At 39.0% G+C, this 21400-nt stretch overlaps 1 protein-coding gene across 2 annotated transcripts in view; it reads left to right on the top strand.

Annotated features, from left to right (window-relative positions):
- Positions 1 to 1679: 1679 nt before the first annotated feature.
- Positions 1680 to 21400, top strand: part of XPO7 (exportin 7) — a 40178-nt gene continuing 20457 nt past the window's right edge. The window contains exons 1-13 of one of the 2 annotated variants that reach the window (XM_043562370.1): positions 1680 to 1761; positions 2291 to 2437; positions 4486 to 4579; positions 5166 to 5332; positions 6586 to 6678; positions 9355 to 9459; positions 10840 to 11005; positions 11585 to 11658; positions 13330 to 13449; positions 16612 to 16758; positions 17935 to 18107; positions 20079 to 20272; positions 20961 to 21066. In XM_043562370.1, the coding sequence (XP_043418305.1) occupies positions 1741 to 1761; positions 2291 to 2437; positions 4486 to 4579; positions 5166 to 5332; positions 6586 to 6678; positions 9355 to 9459; positions 10840 to 11005; positions 11585 to 11658; positions 13330 to 13449; positions 16612 to 16758; positions 17935 to 18107; positions 20079 to 20272; positions 20961 to 21066 (1607 nt within the window). In that variant the 5' untranslated portion in view covers positions 1680 to 1740. The remainder of the gene's footprint in view (positions 1762 to 2290; positions 2438 to 4485; positions 4580 to 5165; positions 5333 to 6585; positions 6679 to 9354; positions 9460 to 10839; positions 11006 to 11584; positions 11659 to 13329; positions 13450 to 16611; positions 16759 to 17934; positions 18108 to 20078; positions 20273 to 20960; positions 21067 to 21400) is intronic. The other variant, XM_043562379.1, reaches the window with a different exon arrangement.

Here is a 21400-nt window from a genome sequence, read left to right as displayed (position 1 = left end):
TTAAGGAGAGTCATTATACCTTAAGCAGCATGACTATTTAGGGAGTATCCTGTTCAGGAATTTGAAAGCTCCAAGTGTGTGGTGGCTGTGGACTTATGAGGCTGCTGATGGTTTCTGTGTTACCTGTTTCTAAAATAAATTTTCCCTTTTTAAATGAATCATTTTATTCTATTTTATTTTTTTTAATGTTTATTTATTTTAGAGCAAGAGATAGAACATGAGTGGGGGAGGGGAAGAGAGAGAGAGGGAGACACAGAATCTGAAGCAGGCTCCAGGCTCTGAGCTGTCAGCACAGAGCCTGACATGGGGCTTGAACTCACAGACCACAAGATCATGACCTGAGCCAAAGTCAGATGCCCAACTGACTGAGCCACCCCAGGCGCCCCTAAATGAATCATTTCATGGTGGGGGGGGGAGGGCTGAAACAAAATCTTGTGAACTTGGGGATTTAAAATTAAACTGATTTGGGGCACCTGGGTGGTTCAGCTGGTTAAGCATCAGATTCTTGATTTCAGCTCAGGTCATCTTCTCGTGATTCGTGTGATTCGTGGGATGGAGCCCCATGTTGGGCTCTGCACTGATGCACTGAGCCTGCTTGGGATTCTCTCTCTCCCTCTCTGCTCACTGTCTCTCAAAAATAAATAAAAATTTAAAATTAAACTAATATATTTGTCAGTAGGGTTGTGGGCCAATATTGCAACCATATTGCTTTCACATGTGTTTATGGACTATATGTAATTAATTAGTCTTATACTTTATTCTTTGTGTTTATAAGCTTGTGAAAAAATCAGGTACTTATGGAGGAACTTCATCGAGATCTGACTTTGCAAGTGCAGTTTTGTCTGTGCTTTTAAGTTCAAGAAGTTATTAAGTGAGACTCCTGGAGGTCAGAGAGGGACAAATTAAATATAAGGCTAATCAGAGTCCCAAGATGTTTTGAAGGGTGGCTGGTTTGTTTTGTTTTGGAGTAGCAGTTGTGTTTGTTGTGCTCTCGGAAGCAAGACCCCTGATCTTAAGAGTGTCAGTACTTGTCTTTCTTGTTTTCTTTAGGTTAATGTTTGAAATTTCTTAATCAGGTTGAGTAAAACAGGTATCCTGCCCTCAGGGCTTTCCTGCTTAGTGGAAAAGCTGTGATTTATAAAGTTAACACCATAATGAAATAAATTGATGGTGAAAAGCCTTGAGCAGATTGCCTGTGTAATAAATTTTAGACTATTTACCCAGGTCATTTTGTTTATTATTATTATTATTATTATTATTATTATTATTATTATTTCTGTTCTTGTCAGAATTGTCATTTCTAATAGTAGGATCCCTCAAACTCTTTAAACCAAATCTTGCTTGCTATTGTAGAAAATAGGCTCAGATTTCTTCTTAAAGTCCAAACCATTTCTTTAAAGACTAACAGATGTTTGCCCTCCTCTTCAGTCAGTGAGAGGTGACAGTTAAGTGCACTCTTACAGGTTTCTTTCCTCTTTGCTTCTCAACACTTCCACGTTCAGTGGAAGTAGACTTGCATCCCTTTGGGTTTTGACTGAAGCACACACCCATCCCCTTCCTGCCTCCCTGGAACTGTTTCAAGATTTGAAGAGAAGGGTTTGTTTGGGGGCGTTTCCCTCGTCTTATCTCCGTCTGAGCATATGCTAGGGTTGAATGTATTTTGACCCTTCCACTTTAAATTTGGAGCTGAAGCACAAGTTTAAAGTACAACAGGAGAAGAGAGTCTGCTGAACTTTAAACATGAGGGATCCAGGGAGGAAGGTGGGTACATGCATTCTGAAGCTTTCCCAGAGAGGTTGTCCATCTTTATTTATTCAGACACAGAATTGTAAGCTAATAACTAGTAGGCAAAGGGAAAATATTTAAAACTATATAAAGATCTGTGACACATTGTGTGTTTATGTGCTTAATTTTACAGGAATGCCTCTAGTATTGAGTTTTGAAATTGATGGGAGAGCAAGTAAATTCTGAATTTTTATTTGAAAGCCTTTTGGAAAAGCTTAGGAGGATGGGTATTTGCAAGGAAAAATGTATTGTTTGTGATTGATCTTTAAGGCAATGACTAAAAAAGTATAGATAGACATTTTAGGTATTTTATCATTTTGTCTTCTAAAGCATAAAATTTTTAAAAAGCTATAAATAGTTATTATGAGATAAAGGTCACCCAGATTCTCCTCAGAGTTGAAAAGCAAGTCTCTCTCCATTGATTATTACTTATCTTTGTCTAATGGCTTTGAGGATAGTACATTGTGTGTATAGACTGATTTCTTTCTTGACTGATCTTTTCCAGAGCCTGGCCCAACTCGAGAATCTGTGCAAACAGCTCTATGAAACAACAGACACAACCACTCGACTGCAGGCAGAGAAAGCCTTGGTTGAATTCACCAACAGCCCTGATTGCCTGAGCAAGTGCCAGCTGCTCCTCGAAAGAGGAAGTGTACGTAAGGCTTGAAAAATCCTGTAGGATCAGAAAGGTTGAGGAAAATACATTCTAAGTTTAAGGGTGGACTGGGATAAGTTTTGTTCCTTAATTCTTCTAGGTACCTCTGCCTCCTTAATTTCACCTTTAAAAAGCACCATAGCCAGCTGCCTGGTCGACAACAAAAGGACACACAGCCCCATCAGGAAAATCTCACTGAAATATATCTTGTTCTCTCATTTTTCATCTTGAATCAAATTTCTGGGACTTTTTTTTTCCTGTTTCTCACACTTAAGTACCACCTCATATCCTTTACAAAGAAGACAGACCTTTCTTACCCACATAGCCCGTGTCACACAGCGTACAAGCTTCCTGGTCACCTCTGTTCTTCCTCCTCTGTACCAGAGCCACTGCTTACTGCCTCAGAGGGGTTGGGGAAAATCTTGACAACGAAAACTACAAGAAGTTACAGTTTTTAAAAAGGGAATCAGAGCTCCTTCCAGCTTAAAAATGGCAGTGTGGTGATCAATATAATGCTGTTAATGAGACATAATTTGATTAAGTTAACATTTTAGGCAAGATGGAGATCTTAGGAAGGGAAGGGTAAGAATCCAACCAGGGTATCATGAAAGGGCACCGAGAGTCAGAATCCCAACTAGCAGCAAATATCTGAAGGTTACAGAGACCCGGGTCAGACCCGGGTCAGAGTGCTCTGCTCTGCTTCTGCATGTACTGTTTTGTATATTGCTTTCCAGTCACTCAGTCTTAGGATTGACCCACTTAGATTTGTATATTTGTGCTATGGGAGATGCACAAACAGCTCTTACAGGTGACTCCCACTGGGGCCCCACCCTATCATACCTGACATCGTTAACTCCGGATCCTCATGTTGACAGTCAGTAAGTAAAACAGGCTGGAATAAATTGGTGCAATACTAAACACAATTATAGTGGATGCTTCCTTCTAATCTCTATTGACTTCTTAGAGTGACCTAGCAGATTTATTGGAATTATGTGTGAAAACCATTTAGATGTTATATAATGTATAGTTACATTTATATGCTCTATTCTGCAGTTAGAGTAACCTCTCTTGCGTTATTAGTGATTTGACACACCTGCTGTAATCAGTTAACCCATGTTCAGGGCTGTTGAGTAAAAGTCACATGTCAAGTGATTTTTTTATAGATTTTTTTTTTTCTTAAGCATAAAGTTTTTTTATAACTGGTGGCATTATGCAGTGCCTGTGGATAGCCTGCTGTCTTAAGGACTTTTAGTGTCGTGGGAAATTATCCTTAAACCTTAATTAAATTGTTTTAATAGTTCTGAGTCTGTCACTGTTATATGACACTATTATAATAGAGCCACATGGAAGAATTTGTACACGGCTCCCTTTTATACATTATGATCAGTTAGAATACTCTTGATTCTCCATAAGGTTAAAATTCATAAAATCCACATACGAGAATATGATAATGCTATTCCCTTGCACAGGGCATAATTTTTCTTTCTCATAAATAATTGTTATAAATTTACTTTAAAACTACCATATACATTCTGGAAAGCTGTATCTGATTGCTAGTTATGCTGCTGTGAAGATAAAAGTTTAGGATTAACTGTACAGCTTAATGTAATGACTTCCTCTAATGCTGCTTTTTTTTTTTTTAACTTTCTAATGGTATACTACAGGAATATTTTGAGTTGAAACTTTTTGAAGCATCATTATAACAAGGCTTTTGACAGAAGATTTCTCAGTTTAAATAAGAGATCTGTCTTCTTAATATCTTTCTGAAGTGACCCCCTCTAAGTGATGCAGAAGTGGCACTGGGTTCAGTTTGATCAGGCCATTCACTTCATACTGCCTTGTTCGTAACTGAAATCAGTTAAGTGAACACGTACTGTGTGTGGGACTCATTTTTCCTGAGGCCCTCTAAAATGCAGAGAAACGAAGAAAATAGCAAAACTGATTAATTTTTCTTGAATCTAAGCATAGATATCCAAATAAAAAGCCTCATGACTGACTAATTCAATAAAATTGAATTCTGAGTCTTTTCCCCCCTCTTTTCACAGTCCTCTTACTCCCAGTTACTGGCAGCTACATGCCTTACAAAGCTTGTATCACGCACAAACAACCCTCTACCATTGGAACAACGCATAGATATTCGTAAGTAGAGAATTATCGGTTTTTCCTTCAAGAAATTAGTTTGTTTAATGATGTGCTAATAATAGTTAAATTCGTGTTGCTTGTTTGATAATGTTCTGAAATTGCTGAGCATAAAAAATATATAGAATCCAGTTTTTTTCCAGAATTAGGGGCCTTATATAATTATTTCTAGGTAAGTCTAAGTCCTCCCTTTTGTCATCAGGGGGACAGTCCTGTCCTTTGTCATCAGACTGTTTTGTTCAGCCTTTACTGCCACTAATAACTAAGAAAAAACAATTGTTAAGGATTTTGAATTCTGTGCAGACAAGCTCAGTACATTCAAGCTCAAGTACATTGAGAACGGCCATACTCCAGGGTCTTCCTTGTGACAACTATAAAATCCTGAATTGGAAAGCCTAGTAATCTTAAATTCAAAGGGCCATTTTCTCAGTAGTATTAAGAATTAAGGGAATACAACAAAAACAAGAGTTACAGGAGGTTTAGGGGAAATAGTCTAAATTTACCATTCCTCAGACATTTCGTATATTTAAAGATGTTTGCCCTTCCCTGGCAGAGCTTGCTTTATGTGACTTTTTTTGTTTTGTAGGGAACTATGTGCTCAACTACCTTGCCACTCGGCCAAAGTTGGCGACTTTTGTGACGCAAGCGCTTATTCAGTTATATGCCAGGATCACAAAACTGGGCTGGTTTGACTGTCAGAAGGATGACTATGTCTTCAGAAATGCAATCACAGATGTCACAAGGTTTTTACAGGTAAGATGTATATATCTGATGTAATAAGAATGTGAGAAGCAGCTTGCATACGCATATGTAATAAACATTACACATTTAAACATTACACAAAGTGGTATTATCTTATACATTCTCTTCTGTGTCTTTTTCACCTTTAATATGCCTTAGCTTTGCATGTTTACACGTCAGCACAGACAAACTCTGTTCCAATCTTAAGATACCATAATTTAGTTAACTAATTTCTTAAATAGGTGGGCATTTAGTTTAGTTTTCTATTTTGACTGTTATGTAAACACTTGAATGAATATCCTAGAATATATATACCTGTCATATTTGGAGTAAGTGTGTTTGAAGAGTGAATTCCTAGCCATGGAATTATACAATCAAAGGGCTATGTGCATTTTTGGCTGTCAAAGATACTTCCAGATTATCTTCAAAAAAAGTTGTTTCCTACAGCAATTAAAGAGTGTCTGCCTTTCTACCTTCACCCTGGGAGCTCAGCTTTTTAATTTTTCCAATTTAATAGCTAAAAAGAATTAGTATCTCAGCATTTGAGTTATAAATGAGACAAAACAAAATTTTCATTTGTTAATTTACTACCTATTTTTTTCTGTGAACTTCCTGTTTTATATCTTATGTACATTTTAAAAATCTGGTTCTTTGTCTTTTTCTTATTGTATGTAGTCTCTTTGTAAATTATGTTATGCATTCATTTGTCACTTATCTTAAATGTATTTTGCCAGTTTCTCTTTGTATAATGGGTATGAGGTAATATGAGTATTTTTAAAGTACAAAAGGCCTCAATGTTGATAAAGGCAGATTTAGCAGTCTCCCTGCATGACTGCTAGGTTTTGTGTGCTGCAAAGCAATAGTTTTATTTTATTTTATTTTATTTTATTTTATGTTTATTTACTTTTTCAGAGAAAGAGAGAGACAGAGGCATGAGCAGGGGAGGGGCATAGAGAGGGAGACACAGGATCCCTAGCAGGCTGCAGGCTCTGAGCTGTCAGCACAGAGCCCAGCACGGGGCTTAAACTCAAAAACCATGAGATCGTGACCTGAGCTGAAGTCAGACACTCAACCGAGTCAGCCAGGCGCCCCAGCAAAGCAACAGTTTTAAACTGCAATTCCTTGCTACCTTATCCAGGCAGTTTTGATAGCAACACAGGATTGTGCCATTTCAAAATTGTGAGTGCACTGCCATTGCTGAAATCAAGCTGCACATCCCAACTTCTACCTTATGTTTTTGTTTTTGTTTTTGTTTTTTTTTCCAGGATAGTGTTGAATACTGCATCATTGGCGTCACAATTTTATCTCAGCTAACCAATGAAATTAATCAAGTAAGTGCTACAGCCTTCCTCATTGAAGTAAGTGCCATATTTTTTCTCAGTATTGGTGTTTTCTGCTATGTGTGGGATGATCTTTTTTGGCAGTTGTGTGCTTTTGCGGTAAGTGATTAATGCCCTTTGAAACAATAGTTCCATTGGGTTTTCCTCTGTAAGTGCAGCCTTCCTCATTCTTAATGTCCTGGTCCTCTTCTGTCTCCAGAATATTTGATCCTCCCATCAGCTAGCTATCCTTGCTGGAATTAAGGTTCATTGTGAGAGATGGGAGGAACAGTCCTAAGTCAAAACGTTAATGAAACAATTGTTAAATGAGTCCAAAAAAGGGACCACAAAAGTGGAACCAGAATATTTGTGTGCCACTTCTGTATACATTAGTATGTGTTTATAATCATTTAAAACTCAGTTCCCATGTGCTATTAAAGATTTGTGGGGGATCTTTTTAGAATGCATAAAACATTGTGCTAAATACCAAATAATTATTTGAGTATCCATTAACGTTATAGATTACTACAGAGGAAACACCAGTGGCTTTCTTTCGCTCTGGCTATTATTTTGGTAGTCATTTACTTTTATATCCGACTAAAATTTTATAATTATTGAACAGGCCAGTATTAATATTAATTGTGACATCTCACCCTTCGGTTGTCAGCTGTTAATTACATTGGCATCACTGTTGCTCTGGTGCATATTTATGCAGACATTTTTATTAACCCTGAGAAATTTTAACTGTGAGTTAGTACTACTATAAATGCATCAGCTTACAGCCATTTAAAACCTGGAGTCCATATTATATTCTATGTCACATGCGATCCCCACTGTGGCCAATCATTATCAAAATAATAATAGCTTATACTTTTGAGTGATTACTATGTGACAGGCACTGTTCTAAAGACTTCACTTATATTAACTAATTTTATTCTCACAGTAGTCCTGTGAGGTAGGTACCATGGTTGTCCCGTTTTCTATATAAGGAAACTGAAGCACATAAAGGTAAATAATTTGCCTAAGATGTCACAGTCAGCAAGCAAAAGTATCTGAATTTGAACCCACATAGTCTTATTCCAGAACCTATGCTCTTAACAACTAACTTATTAATGTAACTGCTATTACCTTTGTGGTAGTAGTAAAGCATGCATTAACTAAATACAGAGATTGTGGAGTTAATGTTCTCCTTTTTGGGGTGACTGGGTGGCTCAGTCAGTTAAGCATCCAACTTTGGCTCAGGTCATGATCTCATGGTTCTTGGGTTTGAGCCCTGCGTTGGGCTCTGTGCTGACAGCTCAGAGTCTAGAGCCTGCTTTGGCTTCTGTGTCTTCCTCTCTCTCTAATCCCCCCACTTGTTCTCTGTCTCTCTCTCAAAAATAAATAATAAACATTAAAAAAAAAATTTTTTTAATGTTCTCTTCTTTGAAGCTTAGCCCCACAAAATACATTAATGTTAATATTTTTAAAAAAGAAAACTTCAAACTTTTGTCTGTCTTAATGGAAATGTGTGTAATGTACTTAATGTAATTATTCTCTATTATGATCAGCATAACTGATTATACTTGGAATATGGTACATAATCTAGCAATGGAATAATATTCAAGACATTTATGATGACACAGTGACAGTGAAGCTAGAATTGGGGAATATTTTGAACCTCTATAAAATTCAATTTTCTGTTGGGTTTGTGTTTTTTGGGGGGGAGGGGATTGTCAGATTTAAATCAGCATTTTTCTGTTACCATTCGTGTTTGAACTTAGAAATAAAATCAAGGGAGGGGTGCCTGGCTTGTTCAGTAGGAGGAGCATGTGACTCTTGATCTCATGGTCGTGAGTTTGAGCCCCACACTGGGTGTAGAGATTACTTATAGATAAAGCGTTAAAAAAAAAAAGAGAATCAAGGGGAGTGCTGCATTACTCTTTAATGAGCCCCCTCTTTAATGAGTTGATTGGTCTATAGAAGAGATTTAAGCTTTCAGTAGGTGGTTGGACTAAAAATTCCCTTGGTAACCTTGAAATCCCTTTGTTCCCTTACTGAAGTGTCTGTGTGTCAGAAATAGAGGGCATACTAAAGAAGCCAGCGATGGAGTCCTTAACCACAGAAACCTTTAAAGTTTGGCTGAAAAGAGAAGAACAGAGGAAAAAAATGAGAGACCAATACAACCATTCAATTTAAGTGCTCACTTCTGGGATAGAGACTACATATTGAAATAGGTTAGAGAAGGCAGAGAATGTTGTGGGCTATTGTCAGTTATCCTAAGTTCATGGTTGTTAGTTAATTAATGACTGTTGTAGAAATTCTATGGTAACTTTAGCCCTGAGCAGATTGTTTACCAAACCCAAGCCTTGCCACTGTCTGTTTCTGAGACTAAGCCACAATACAACATGCTAGTAATTATTAGCAATATCTGCCAGCGGTTTGTTAAATTTTACCCTCTTGTGCAGAGGAAATTAAAACTTTGGAGTGGAGATACTCATCTCTTCTTCCGTCTTCCATCTGTAAGCAATAGACAGATCCTGGCTAGCTGTTAGCCGCTTATTGTCCTTTGCATCCTCTTACTATACATAAGTTAATGGTGATTTAAACATTAAAAATGTATTTTGTATATACAAGTTGGTTTTATTGGAAATCCTAGTTTATTTGAAGTCTGCATGAAAGTTTTTTTTCTTTGCAATTAATTCTAAAACTTGGATTGGTTTATTTTTTGCACAGGCAGACACCACCCATCCTTTAACCAAGCACAGAAAAATAGCCTCTTCTTTCCGAGATTCATCGTTATTTGATATCTTCACACTTTCCTGCAATTTACTAAAACAGGTAAGATTGTAGGTTGGGTCCTCCTTCCCAGGCCTCTTTGAAAGGATGAGAATGAGTGGGGACCTGTTAGGGGTCAGCTCCAAGCCAACCCCTTGAGAGTTGGTGCAGCCCTTTAACCATCACCATCTCTCCTACGACACCTGCCTCTGAGATGCAGAAGAAAGTGGCACGCTGACCACTGACATTAGGAAAAGGATTGGAATTGCCCTATTTCAGAGCTGTTCCCCTAAGCAAAGCACAGTAAATGAACACATATCCCAAGGAATCTAGTATAGCACAGAATTTGGGACTTGCTGTTTGCTTTTTTTATACGCACATAAAATCTTCCTTCATGGAGTAAAGGCATGTTAGCTTTATGGTGTTTGGATTCTTAGTGCTCTGAAAGTAGGTTCAGGCTGCATTGTTAGCATACTGAAACAGGCCAGCTCCCCTGCCCCCTGCTGAGTTACAGGCAGCAAATAAACAAGCAACATCTGTAAGGAAAAGTAGATTTTGAATTTTTAACATCCATTTAGATTTCATATCCTGAAGGGGTAGACAGTTATCATATAAGGAAATTACCTGTTTTAAAGCAGAAAATTGGTGTTGTGGTTCATTTATGGATAGAGTTGAACTAAGAAAACAATGCTCACCTATGAGTTCTACACATTTGTAACAATGTGTAAGGAAGCTTCTCTCTGTAGAAAGCTAAATGGGATTAGCCTCTGGCTGTTTGTTTTTGTTTTGTTGTGGGGGGTTTTGGGGAGTTGGGTTTTTGTTTTTGTTTTGTTTTTGTTTTTAGTCTCTTTTTCCATTATGTCTCAACTTTTAGAAGCAAGTTTGGATTCTTTCTGTTGCTCCATTTAATGATGTTCATCTTCCTCAATTACTTCATTCTACCTCAGAATTCCCAAACATTCCTCAGATTGGGCAAGCTGCCTGGCAAAAGCTGTTGTACCCGCTGGAGGGGGAAAGCTTTGGAGAAAACTGAGGATTGACTCCTCCCCACTGATACTGTCAAAAACAGTTAGCCAGCCGGTCACTGAGTTCACAGACGCTATCTAGAAATTATTAGGATCTCATAGCAAATGGAACAACCACACATCCCATATTGCTTCAGAATCCCTTGTGGTCACTGTGTCTACAACATGTAAAGGATAAGTGTCCAAAGAGGGATGTCTTTAAATACCAGTTTCATGTTTTTATGGTAAATAAGGATCTAGGATTTTCATAGTGACGTTAAGGTGATGGAAGTACAGTGTCTTTTGCAGGGGAAAACTTGCTTTATTGAGTTGAAATACTGCCCTCCTTATCTGGCTTAACAGCTTTCTCAGGAGTCTGGCAGCAAGCTGGGAAGAGAGGAGTGATTGTTTGGGGCTCATTATGTGGTCACTTTTACAGGCTTCAGGAAAGAATCTAAACTTGAATGATGAAAGTCAGCATGGCTTGCTCATGCAACTGCTCAAACTCACTCATAACTGCCTAAACTTTGATTTCATCGGCACTTCTACTGACGAGTCCTCAGATGACCTGTGCACAGTACAGATCCCCACCAGCTGGAGATCAGGTAACAGAATTTTACCACCTGGGACAGACTGCTGCTGCTCAGACCTGCACAGCGTCTGTGGGATGACAACCCTTTGCTTGTTGTTAGAGACGATTTAGAAGGTCAGCATCTGCCTTGATAAAGTGAGGAAGAGGTTGTTGGAGGAATCTTACAGATCCCTCAGCCTCAGAGCCTTTTTTTAGTTACTGGGTTACTAACGAATGTAACTTCGACCTTCCTACATTAATCACCTAGAGACCTCTGTGATCTTACTCATTAGACATAATTTCTAGCTTTAAAAATGAAATAAAAGAACTTGTTCTTATTCTGTGTTCTTTAGGATAAAACTTGAACACAGTCCTGATTGGTTTAAGTTCTCTGAGAGTCAGAAAAATGAATCTGTCTCGTAGAGGAGCTAAAACCTAGTTCTCTAAAAACAACAGCGAGGGAAACAAAAAGCCCCTCTTACCTTGTCACTTTGAAAGGAGGTAAACACTGGGAGATAGGAAAGCAGGGAGATGTCCACTGATACATAGTCCCATGTGTACCACTGGCAATGAGCAGACATACTCAGTAACGCACTCCTTTGTCTTTTTCCAGCATTCTTAGATTCTTCAACTCTGCAGCTGTTTTTTGACCTGTATCATTCCATCCCTCCTTCATTTTCACCTCTGGTGAGTCAGGACCACAGTTTCTAAAACAAACCTACTTCTAGAAAGTAGCAATGGTGAATGAGCCTTATGCTTGTTCATTTTGTTGTATAAAATCCTAGAAGCAAGGCATAGAAATAGTGGGGGTAGTTATCTAGCCTTTTGTGGTAAAGCTTGTACCCTAAAGGTTCTTGCAGTAAAGTCTTAACTTAATTCTCTCTAAATTATTCCTGTCTAATGACAAATTGCTGCAGATGTCAAGCTCTTTTGGTCTCATCTTGAATCTGACTTTATACTACACCTCAAATCACAGGCTGGAGTGGGAGGGTTCACCTTGTATTGTCTAAATGAAGATGATCCTGCCCAAGAAAAGTTTTTAAAATCCTCAGGCACATGTTACATAGGTGATAAATGGAAGCTGTAAGGGGAAGACAAATTTGTATACTATCCTGGGCAACATTTGAGGGCTCTTGGAAGTAATGCATTTCTTCTTTAAAGCAGAATAATTACCCTCCTCAAATCTCAAAATTATCCAGGTCCTAAGAGATACTGGTCTCGTATTTCAAATTGTTTGGTGTAAAATGCTACTGTACGAAACACAAATAAAACAGGAAAGTAATGGATGTTTTGCATATTTTTTCTACAGTAGACTGTTTTCCTGGTTATTATGGTACTTTTCCAAATGTAGACCTTTGCTTTAGTAGAAACATGAATACATTGCTGTTTGTATCTTTATGTTTACTTCAGGAAAAGGTAGCTCACTCAAGAGGGGTAGTTAGTGAAAGGACTATTTGTAAAGATATGTGGGCAACGTTAAGGGAATCCAACAAAGGGTGGTGAGGTGCCATACACCCTTAAGGGAGTGCAATAGTGGGGAGCCCTTGGGGGCAAGAGGAGGAAACCCTGGAAAGAGCTGAAGCTGTGGCTTAGGGGAGGGCTGGATAGCAGAAGTAGGGACACTGCCAATCATGGCCCAGCCAGGAGTTGAGAAGGGGTGCCTCTCTCTTCCTGCCCTTAATCTCCTGCTAGAACTTTCCAGTGGTTGAGGCCTACTAGAGGCAAGAGGGCAGTGGAGCTTGGCTCTGCTTAGTTAACAGAAGTCAGCCTTCTGAAGGAGTAGAGCAGTGTAGAGAAGGATAGAAGATATAGATCTGGAGGGGCAAACAGTGTAAATATCTAACATAGTGGGGAAAGAGAAGTGTTTTCAGTATAAAGCCTGGGTTTTTTTAGGACACAGATATAACTTGGTTATTTCATTATAGCACTACATAGCAAAGCCTGATGAGCCAAAAGTCTTCATGAAACAGAGAAAACCAAATCTAAAACTTTACTTAAACTATGAATTGAATGATATTTTAAAATCTTAAATACATATCTTAACAAGAATCAAAGAAGCCGGTAGGTGGTCAAAGAATAATCCCTAAGTGAATTTCTAAACTCTGGATTTAACTAGTTGTTATGGTAACTTGGATCTAATGGGGTTTTTTTTTTTCTTGTAATAAAGCTGTTTCCAATATCCTAAGTTGCGTCTTCCTCAACTTTTTCTACATCATTGAAATGGTAGCAGGGGGTGAAAGAAAAGAATTAATGGCATATGTAAGAAGAATATTACAGGAGGGGAAGGAGGGAAAAGATAATATTGAATAGCCATATCATCTTTTTAATCAATTGTGTTTGGATTGCATCTGCTTTTAGGTATTATCCTGCTTAGTACAGATTGCCTCAGTCAGAAGATCCCTGTTTAATAATGCAGAGAGGGCCAAGTTTCTCTCTCATCTTGTTGATGGTGTTAAACGAATACTGGAAAACCCACAGGTAAGATTTTTGAGAATTTATTTTTATTTGAATAAATACATACATACATATGCTGTTGTGGGGGTGGGGGTGATTAGTATATGCCTATCTGTTAGGAGTCAGAAGGAAATCCATCTAGAGGCTACACTTAGCAGAAATCCTAGAGAGCAGTTTGGTATGTCATTCTTCAGAAGGTTTAAGTGAATCTGTATCTGTAGGCAGTTTCTTGATCCCAAACGAGGGATTTGTATGCTCTCGCTTCAAGAATGCAGGACTTATACAGGAAAAATAGGGAGAGAGCTAGTCATTTTCCCTCAAGAAATGTGGTTTTTGTTTTTGTTTTTGTTTTTAATATACATTATTTACCTAAGTGTATAGGGCTGCTTTTAGGTGGGAAGAGAGATAAAGTGCTTTTTCTAATATATACATTCTGTAACTCGATTGCCCTTTTTGTCTTTTTCAGTCCCAGAGATTCAGCCAACACCTACTTTTCTTAAAGTACCACTTCTCTACACTAGGAAATACCATACAAGCATTTCATTTTTAAATATACTTAATCCTGTCCCTCTTTTTAAAAAAATAAAAAAAAATTTTTTTTTGAAGTTGAAGTATAGTTGTCTCAGAATGTTACATTAGTTTCAGATGTACAACATAGTGAAACAACTCTTTATGTTATGGTATTCTTACCTCAAGTGTAGCTACCATCTGTCACCACACAACACTACTACAATACCGTTGATTATATTCCCTGTGCTGTACCCTTTTATCCCTGTGACTTATTGACCCCATAGCTAGGAGTCTGTATTCCCACTCCCCCTTCACCCATTTTTGGCCATCCCCACAAACCTTCCCCTCTGGCAACCATCAGTTTGTTCTCTGTATGTATAGGTCTGTCTCTGCTTTTTTTTGTCTGTTCATTTGTTTTGTTTTTTAGATTCCACAGATAAATGAAATCATACGGTATTTGTCTTTCTCTGCCTCTCTATATATATGCACACACATACACACACACACACACACACACACCACTTTATCCATTCATCTGTCAGTGGACACTTACATTGCTTCCATGTCTTGGTTATTGTGTTGTATATGCTGCAGTACACATAGGGGTGCATATATCTTTTCAGGTTAGTGTTTTTGTTTTCTTTGAGTAAATAAATACCCAGTAGTGGAATTACTATATCATATGGTATTTCTGTTTTTACTTTTTTGAGGAACCTCCATACTGTTTTCCACAGTGACTGCACCAATTTACATTCCTCCCAACAGTGCATGGGAGTTTGTTCTTCACCATATCCTCACCACCATTTGTTATTTTTTGTCTTTTTGGGTCAAGATTTTTTGTTTGGTTTAAAGTAAGCTCTACAGGGCGCCTGGGTGGCTTGGTCGGTTAATCGTCCGACTTCGGCTCAGGTCATGATCTCACGGTCCGTGAGTTCGAGCCCCATGTCGGGCTCTGTGCTGACAGCTCAGAGCCTGGAGCCTGTTTCAGATTCTGTGTCTTCCTCTCTCTCTGCTCCTCCCTTGTTCATGCTCTGTCTCTCTCTGTCTCAAAAATAAATAAACGTTAAAAAAAAAAAATTTAAAGTAAGCTCTACACCCATTGTGGGGTTTGAACTCATGACTCTGAGATCAGGAGTAGCATGCTCTAATGACTTAGCCAGCCACGTGCCCCAGTATTTCTTGTCTTTTTTTAACTAGCTATTCTGACAAGTGTAAAGTGGTAGTATCTCATTGTGGTTTTGAGGATTAATGATATTGAGCATCTTTTCATGTGTCTGTTGGACATCTACATGTCTTCAGAAAAATGTCTATTCAGATCCTCTGCCCATTTTCTAATCAGGTTGTTTTTTGGTGTTGAGTTGTAGGAGTTCTTTATATATATTGGATGTTAACTCTGTATTTATATCATTTGCAAATATCTTCTCCCATTCAGTGGGTTGGTCATTTTTTCATTTTGTTGATGGTTTCCTTCACTATGCAAAACCATTTTATTTTGGTATAGCCCCAGCACTTTATTTTTGCTTTTGTTTCTCTTGCTTGAGGACACATCTAAAGAAATGTTGCTGTAGCCAATGTCAAGAAGATGACTGCCTACATTTCCTTCTAGGAGTATAATGGCTTCAGATCTCACATTTAAGTCTATAGTCCATTTTGAGTTTATTTTTTGTGTATGATATAAGAAAGTGGTCCAGTTTCTTTTTTTTTTTTTTTTTTTTTGCATGTAGCTGTCCAATTTTCTCAGCAGCATTTATTGAAGACTGTTAAAAATGCATTTATTCATTTAACAAATACACAGATCACCTACTATGTGCCAGGGATGTGTTGGTGAACAAAACAAAGTATGCTAATAGAGGAAGACCTGTGTAAGAAAACAGATATGTTTGTCTAATATGCAAGCAAATCCAAAGTGTTTGATATAAGTATGAAGTAAAACACATAAACATACTAATATAGGACTAAATTTATTATAACAATGGTGATATAATGTAAATAAACTAAACATTTGTGTAACTTTGCCACTGAAGTGTTAGTCTTATTTAATGATCTGGCAGATGTGAGAATGAAAATTTCATAATTTTTTTATCAGTATAAGACCAGTCATATCTTAGAATGTGCTCCTTTTATGCTATTTAATAGCTGCTTTAGCAATTAATGTGATCCTTCTGGGCTTCTATTTCAGACTCTTTATTGATGCTAGAAATTTTATCTCACAGGATGATTTTTATGAACACATGAAATAATAGATGCGACCGTCCCTTTTTAAAAACAACTTTTAAAAAAAATTGTTTTTAAACATCCTAACAGAAGTGTCATTCTTTTTTTTTTTATTATTAATTTTTTTTTTAACATTCATTTTGGAGAGACACAGCACGAGTGGGGGAGGGGCAGAGAGAGAGGGAGACACAGAATCCGAAGCAGACTCCAGGCTCTGAGCTGTCAGCAAAAAACCATGACTCAGGGCTCGAACTCACGAACCGCAAGATCATGACCTGAGCCAAAGCTGGACGCTTAACCAACTGAGCCAACCAGACACCCCGAGATGTGTCATTCTAAGGGAGGACCTGTAGCTCAGAAGTTAAAGTAGATTCTCCTTTCCCCTCATGCCGTCCCAAATGTCATTCTGGAAGTATAGTGAATCACATTTTACATTTCATTTTCCTTCTGTGCTGTCACCAGAGTTTATCAGACCCAAACAATTACCATGAGTTTTGCAGACTACTGGCCCGATTGAAGAGTAACTATCAACTGGGAGAATTAGTAAAGGTGGAAAACTACCCTGAGGTCATCCGATTGATAGCTAACTTCACAGTGACCAGCCTACAGGTTTGTCTTTGATTGCTTGTCTCTCTCTTACCTACACATAGGAACCTTTTCTCTGGCTCATTGGTTTTAAACTTCTAAGAATACAGGCAGACCTCGTTTTCTTGCACTTCACTTTATTGCGCTTCACAGATACTGCATTTCTGACAAAGTGAACGTTTATGGCACCCCTGCGTCGAGCAAGTCTTCTGTCTGTGCCATTTTTCAGCACCATTTGTTCACTTCATGTCTCTGTGTCACATTTTGGTAATTCTCCCAATATTTCATGCTTTCTCATGTGTATTACAGTGATCTGTGATCAGTGATTACAGCTTCCTGAAATCTCAGATGATGGTTAGCATTTTTAGCAATAAGGCATTTTTTAATTAAGATATGTACATTGTCTTTTTAGACATAATGCTATTGCACACTTAATATACTACAGTATAGTGCAAACATAACTTTCTTATGTGCACTGGGAAACAAAAAATTCATTTGACTCACTACTGTAGTGGTCTGGAATCAAACCCGTGGGTGTGCCTGTATTCCCTTTTTTCCCTCAAGCCAAAGTGAATAGAAGTGTAGGGCAACTCTGCAGAGTAGTTCTTGCAGCCTACTCATTTGCATTTAAAAAAGTGCAAGGATTTGGTTAGAGGAACTTGTAGGAATTGCAGGGATAATATTTAGATTATCACTCTGAAAAAGGCAAGATTGGAACAGGGAGCTAGACAGAAGAGGGAAGAGTTAGTGACATCTTTTTCTTAGTCACGTAGTATAAGGCAGTGGTTCTCAAATTTTATGGCTTGATTCAAAATCCTCTGGAGTTTGATGAAAAATGCAAGTGCTTGTCTTACCTCCATAATTTCTGCTTCAGTAGGTCCAGGGTGGAGCCTAAGTGTCTCTGTGTCCAACAAGTTCTCCCGGTGATCCTCATGGATACTAATGTTTGAGAACCACTTACGCAAGGCTTTCCTTGTGGGAAGGTTTACACAACCAGGATAGAACAGCTCTTTTTATTAGATGGTTAATCTCTGAAATACTAATAAGTACATTGGATGAGTTGTCATGCACAGAACAAAGCCCATAAAAATCTGTCTTTTTTTTTCCCCAAGTCTTTATCCTTTGTGTCAAGTGGCATGGGACTAATGTATTGTGTACAGAAATTAGAAGTATACTTCCTACTCTTTTGGCTTTCCTTAGCACTGGGAATTTGCCCCGAATAGCGTGCACTATCTCCTGAGCCTATGGCAGCGGTTGGCAGCCTCTGTGCCATACGTGAAAGCCACAGAGCCCCACATGCTGGAAACTTATACTCCTGAGGTCACCAAAGCCTATATCACATCCCGTTTGGAATCTGTGCACATCATACTGAGGTAAGGAACCTGGGACAGGGTTCTGTATTCTCTCCCCAGTTGCCTGGTGTTGGACTTTCCAGAGATTAGACACCCACTTGGCAAAGGCATTCTTGACATGATTCTCTTTTGGAGCTAATGCTGTTAATGGCCATTTTTTCATGTCAGCAGAATAGCAGATGAGAGCATAAAATCTGAAAGAATAGTCTTTCTCTTTAACATACTTATTATGTCCCTCTTTTTTGCCATCCTTAGTAATATCTTTGACTACTAGGTATATCAGTATACTGTTTGTCCTTGCCACTGATTTCCTTTAAACATGAGAAGAACATTTATAAGCTATAGATGATACGAATTATGTGTAAGCTATAGGTGCTTTATTTTCCCGAAGAAATAAATGGATAAATAAGATGACACAATCCAGAGCTTACTAGGAGATGATCCTAGGCAGTGGATAGCCGATTGTATTATAGGAACACATGGTTTCTGTCTACCTTGACTGTTAACTAGACCGGAAATCTATAGCTAAAGAAATGTTAGACCCTTTCAAAAATGACCTGTATAAAGTGAAGTTATTCTTTGTTTAGGGACCTTTCTTGTAGATTTTTTTGTTAGCTGTTTTTCAGGGGAATTTACTTGGATTCTGAAGGTCTGAGGTATTTTTAAAATCAGATCTTAATTGGCTCAGAGTCAAGTACATTTAATTGCCATGAGTGATAGTCTCAACTGTTAATGACTTGAATCATTTCAAAATCCAAGTATTTGTGAAGCCCACTAGAAAGCATCATTCTCTCTCTCTTTTTTTTTTTTTAACATTTATTTATTTTTAGAGAGAGCACAAGCAGGAGAGGGTCAGAGAGAGAGGGAGACAGAGAATCCCATGGAGGCTCCGCGATATCATTGCAGAGCCCGATGTGGGGCTGGATCTCACAAACCATGAGATCGTGACCAGAGCTAAAATCAAGAGTCAGACACTTAACTGACTGAGCCCTCAGGAGCCCCGAAAGCATCATTCTCTTAGTGACATAGTTTCTGTTCCTGAGGATTCAGCTGGTTTCATTGAGGCAGTGTTGAGGAGTGGTTAGACGTGCAGGCTCTGTGCCCAGGGAAGCCAGTTAATAGCTGTATGCTCTTGGGCAAGGTTATTTGAAGGATCACACAGCTATGTCCTGGCCCAGTGTGTGGATCATGGTGCACCCACAACTGTGAACTCTAGCTGTAATGGGGGCAGTGTTGCAGCCGCTGGGGTGTCACACTACAATGTAGCAATAGACAAAGAGCTTGCAGTATGACAAGATTTTTAAATCTAGGAGCAGTAGGTAAGGTAGGACCTGGTGTAGATCCACAGCGCCTCACTGCAATTCTGAAATCCAAGATCTAGAACCAAATTTTCTCATCAGTTTGGAATGAAAATGCATTTGGTGGCAAAACTTGGCATGTGCTAGTATGAGCCCATTTATAGTTTTTTCTAAAACTTATGTTTTTTGTGACTATTCATAATATTGATACATTTTGCTACAGAAATGTTGTATTTGATACCCCAGAGAGTCCATTGAGGGTTCATATTATATGGTAGAAGCATTCATATTGCTTCATTAAAATCTGGAGATTTCTGGAGATTGGGCCACAAAGACCACACACGAGGACAGGATATTTGTAGTCCCAAAGGTTATTATAGTCAAGGACCAAGAGCCCCTGGGGTGAGAAGCATAAGATAGAGAGGGTTGAGGCAGACGAATGTTAAGGGAGCAGTTGTTCAGATCAAAAGACTGGACACGAACACACAGAATCTACCTAAAGAAGACGCATGCTAGGGTGACGACACTGGTCTTCCCACTTTTTATATATGTTCCTTCTGTGCAAAAGGGAGTGTGGGGATGTGGGCCTCTACCAGTGTAAGCATTGGCTAAATTCAGAAGAACAAGAGCTGTCGTGGTAAGGAAATCAATGGCATATTTTAAGAGAGCTGCCTTCTTCTTCCCTCGGGAGCAGGGATGGACTGGAAGACCCTCTGGAGGACACAGGCCTGGTGCAGCAGCAGCTGGACCAGCTGTCTACTATCGGACGTTGTGAATACGAGAAGACGTGTGCGCTCCTTGTGCAGTTGTTCGACCAGTCTGCCCAGTCCTATCAGGAGCTGCTACAGAGCGCCAGCGCAAGCCCCATGGACATCGCCGTGCAGGAGGGTGAGTGGGTGGGGGATGTGGCCTGTTAGGCGGTGCTGCCGGTACCCCTTCACTCGTTGCCACCTCTCTCTCTTTTTTTTTAATGTTTATTTTTGAGAGAGCGCAAGTCGGGGAGTGGGGGAGGGAGGGAGAGAGGCGAGACACAGACTCCCAAGCAGCCTCTGCACTGTCAACACAGAGCCAATCAGGGCTCCACGCAGGGCTCCTCCTACTCACGATTTTGACCTGGGCCGAAATCAAGAGTCAGATGCTCAGCCAACTGAGCCACCCAGGCGCCCCTTATCACCACCTCTCTTTCCTCCCTTTACCCCAAAATGACTCTTCCATTATTAGTTACCTCCATCTGCACGAAAGGCTATTATAAATAAATGCCACAGGTAGCTGGGGAAGAGTAACCAAAATCTTATCTACATGGATGTCTTTAACTTCAAGAAAGTACTGGACTCTAAAAGTAATGACCTTGTCTGATAGGAGAATGTCTGTTACCTAATGAATTTCCCCCTTGGCATCACCCTTATCAGAGTGGGGTGATAGCTATACTCTGTAGGAAAAGTTAGGCATTATAGCTTTACCATAGTGTTCTTAAGATTACAGAAGCCCATAGTAAGAAATGAACCTCACTGTGAGGAAATTTCTTCAATGAAGTAACCACTGGAGTGGACACTAATAGATCTTCTTCCTGTTGCAGGAAGGCTGACATGGCTGGTTTACATCATTGGCGCAGTGATTGGTGGCCGGGTTTCATTTGCCAGCACTGATGAGCAAGATGCTATGGATGGCGAGCTTGTCTGTCGGTAAGTGGTCTCACAGAGGCTTTCTATTTCACTGCTGTGACTGCCACCGCTCCTTTTGGTGTTCTCAAACCACGGGAGCCTGGCCTGCTTCTGTTAGTGCTTTCCTCCCCATGTATAGAATGTAATCTCACAAACCTGATTGCCCATGAAAATGAAGGTCCAACTGCAGACATTTTATAAATACATTTTATAAATATAGCAGGAATTCTACCTTCAGCTTTTACTGAGGAAACATCTGCAGTAATTCAGCAAGGAAATGATGGATACAGAATTAGGAAAATGACAGTAGGGAGTAGCTTTTAGTTTTAAGGACAGTATCTCAGAGTTAATGAAA

This window comes from Prionailurus bengalensis, chromosome B1 (assembly GCF_016509475.1).
Source record: "Prionailurus bengalensis isolate Pbe53 chromosome B1, Fcat_Pben_1.1_paternal_pri, whole genome shotgun sequence".
Taxonomy (NCBI): domain Eukaryota; kingdom Metazoa; phylum Chordata; class Mammalia; order Carnivora; family Felidae; genus Prionailurus; species Prionailurus bengalensis.
The sequence above is the reverse complement of the archived record's forward strand: the minus strand, read 5'-3'. Positions and strand labels throughout refer to the sequence as shown.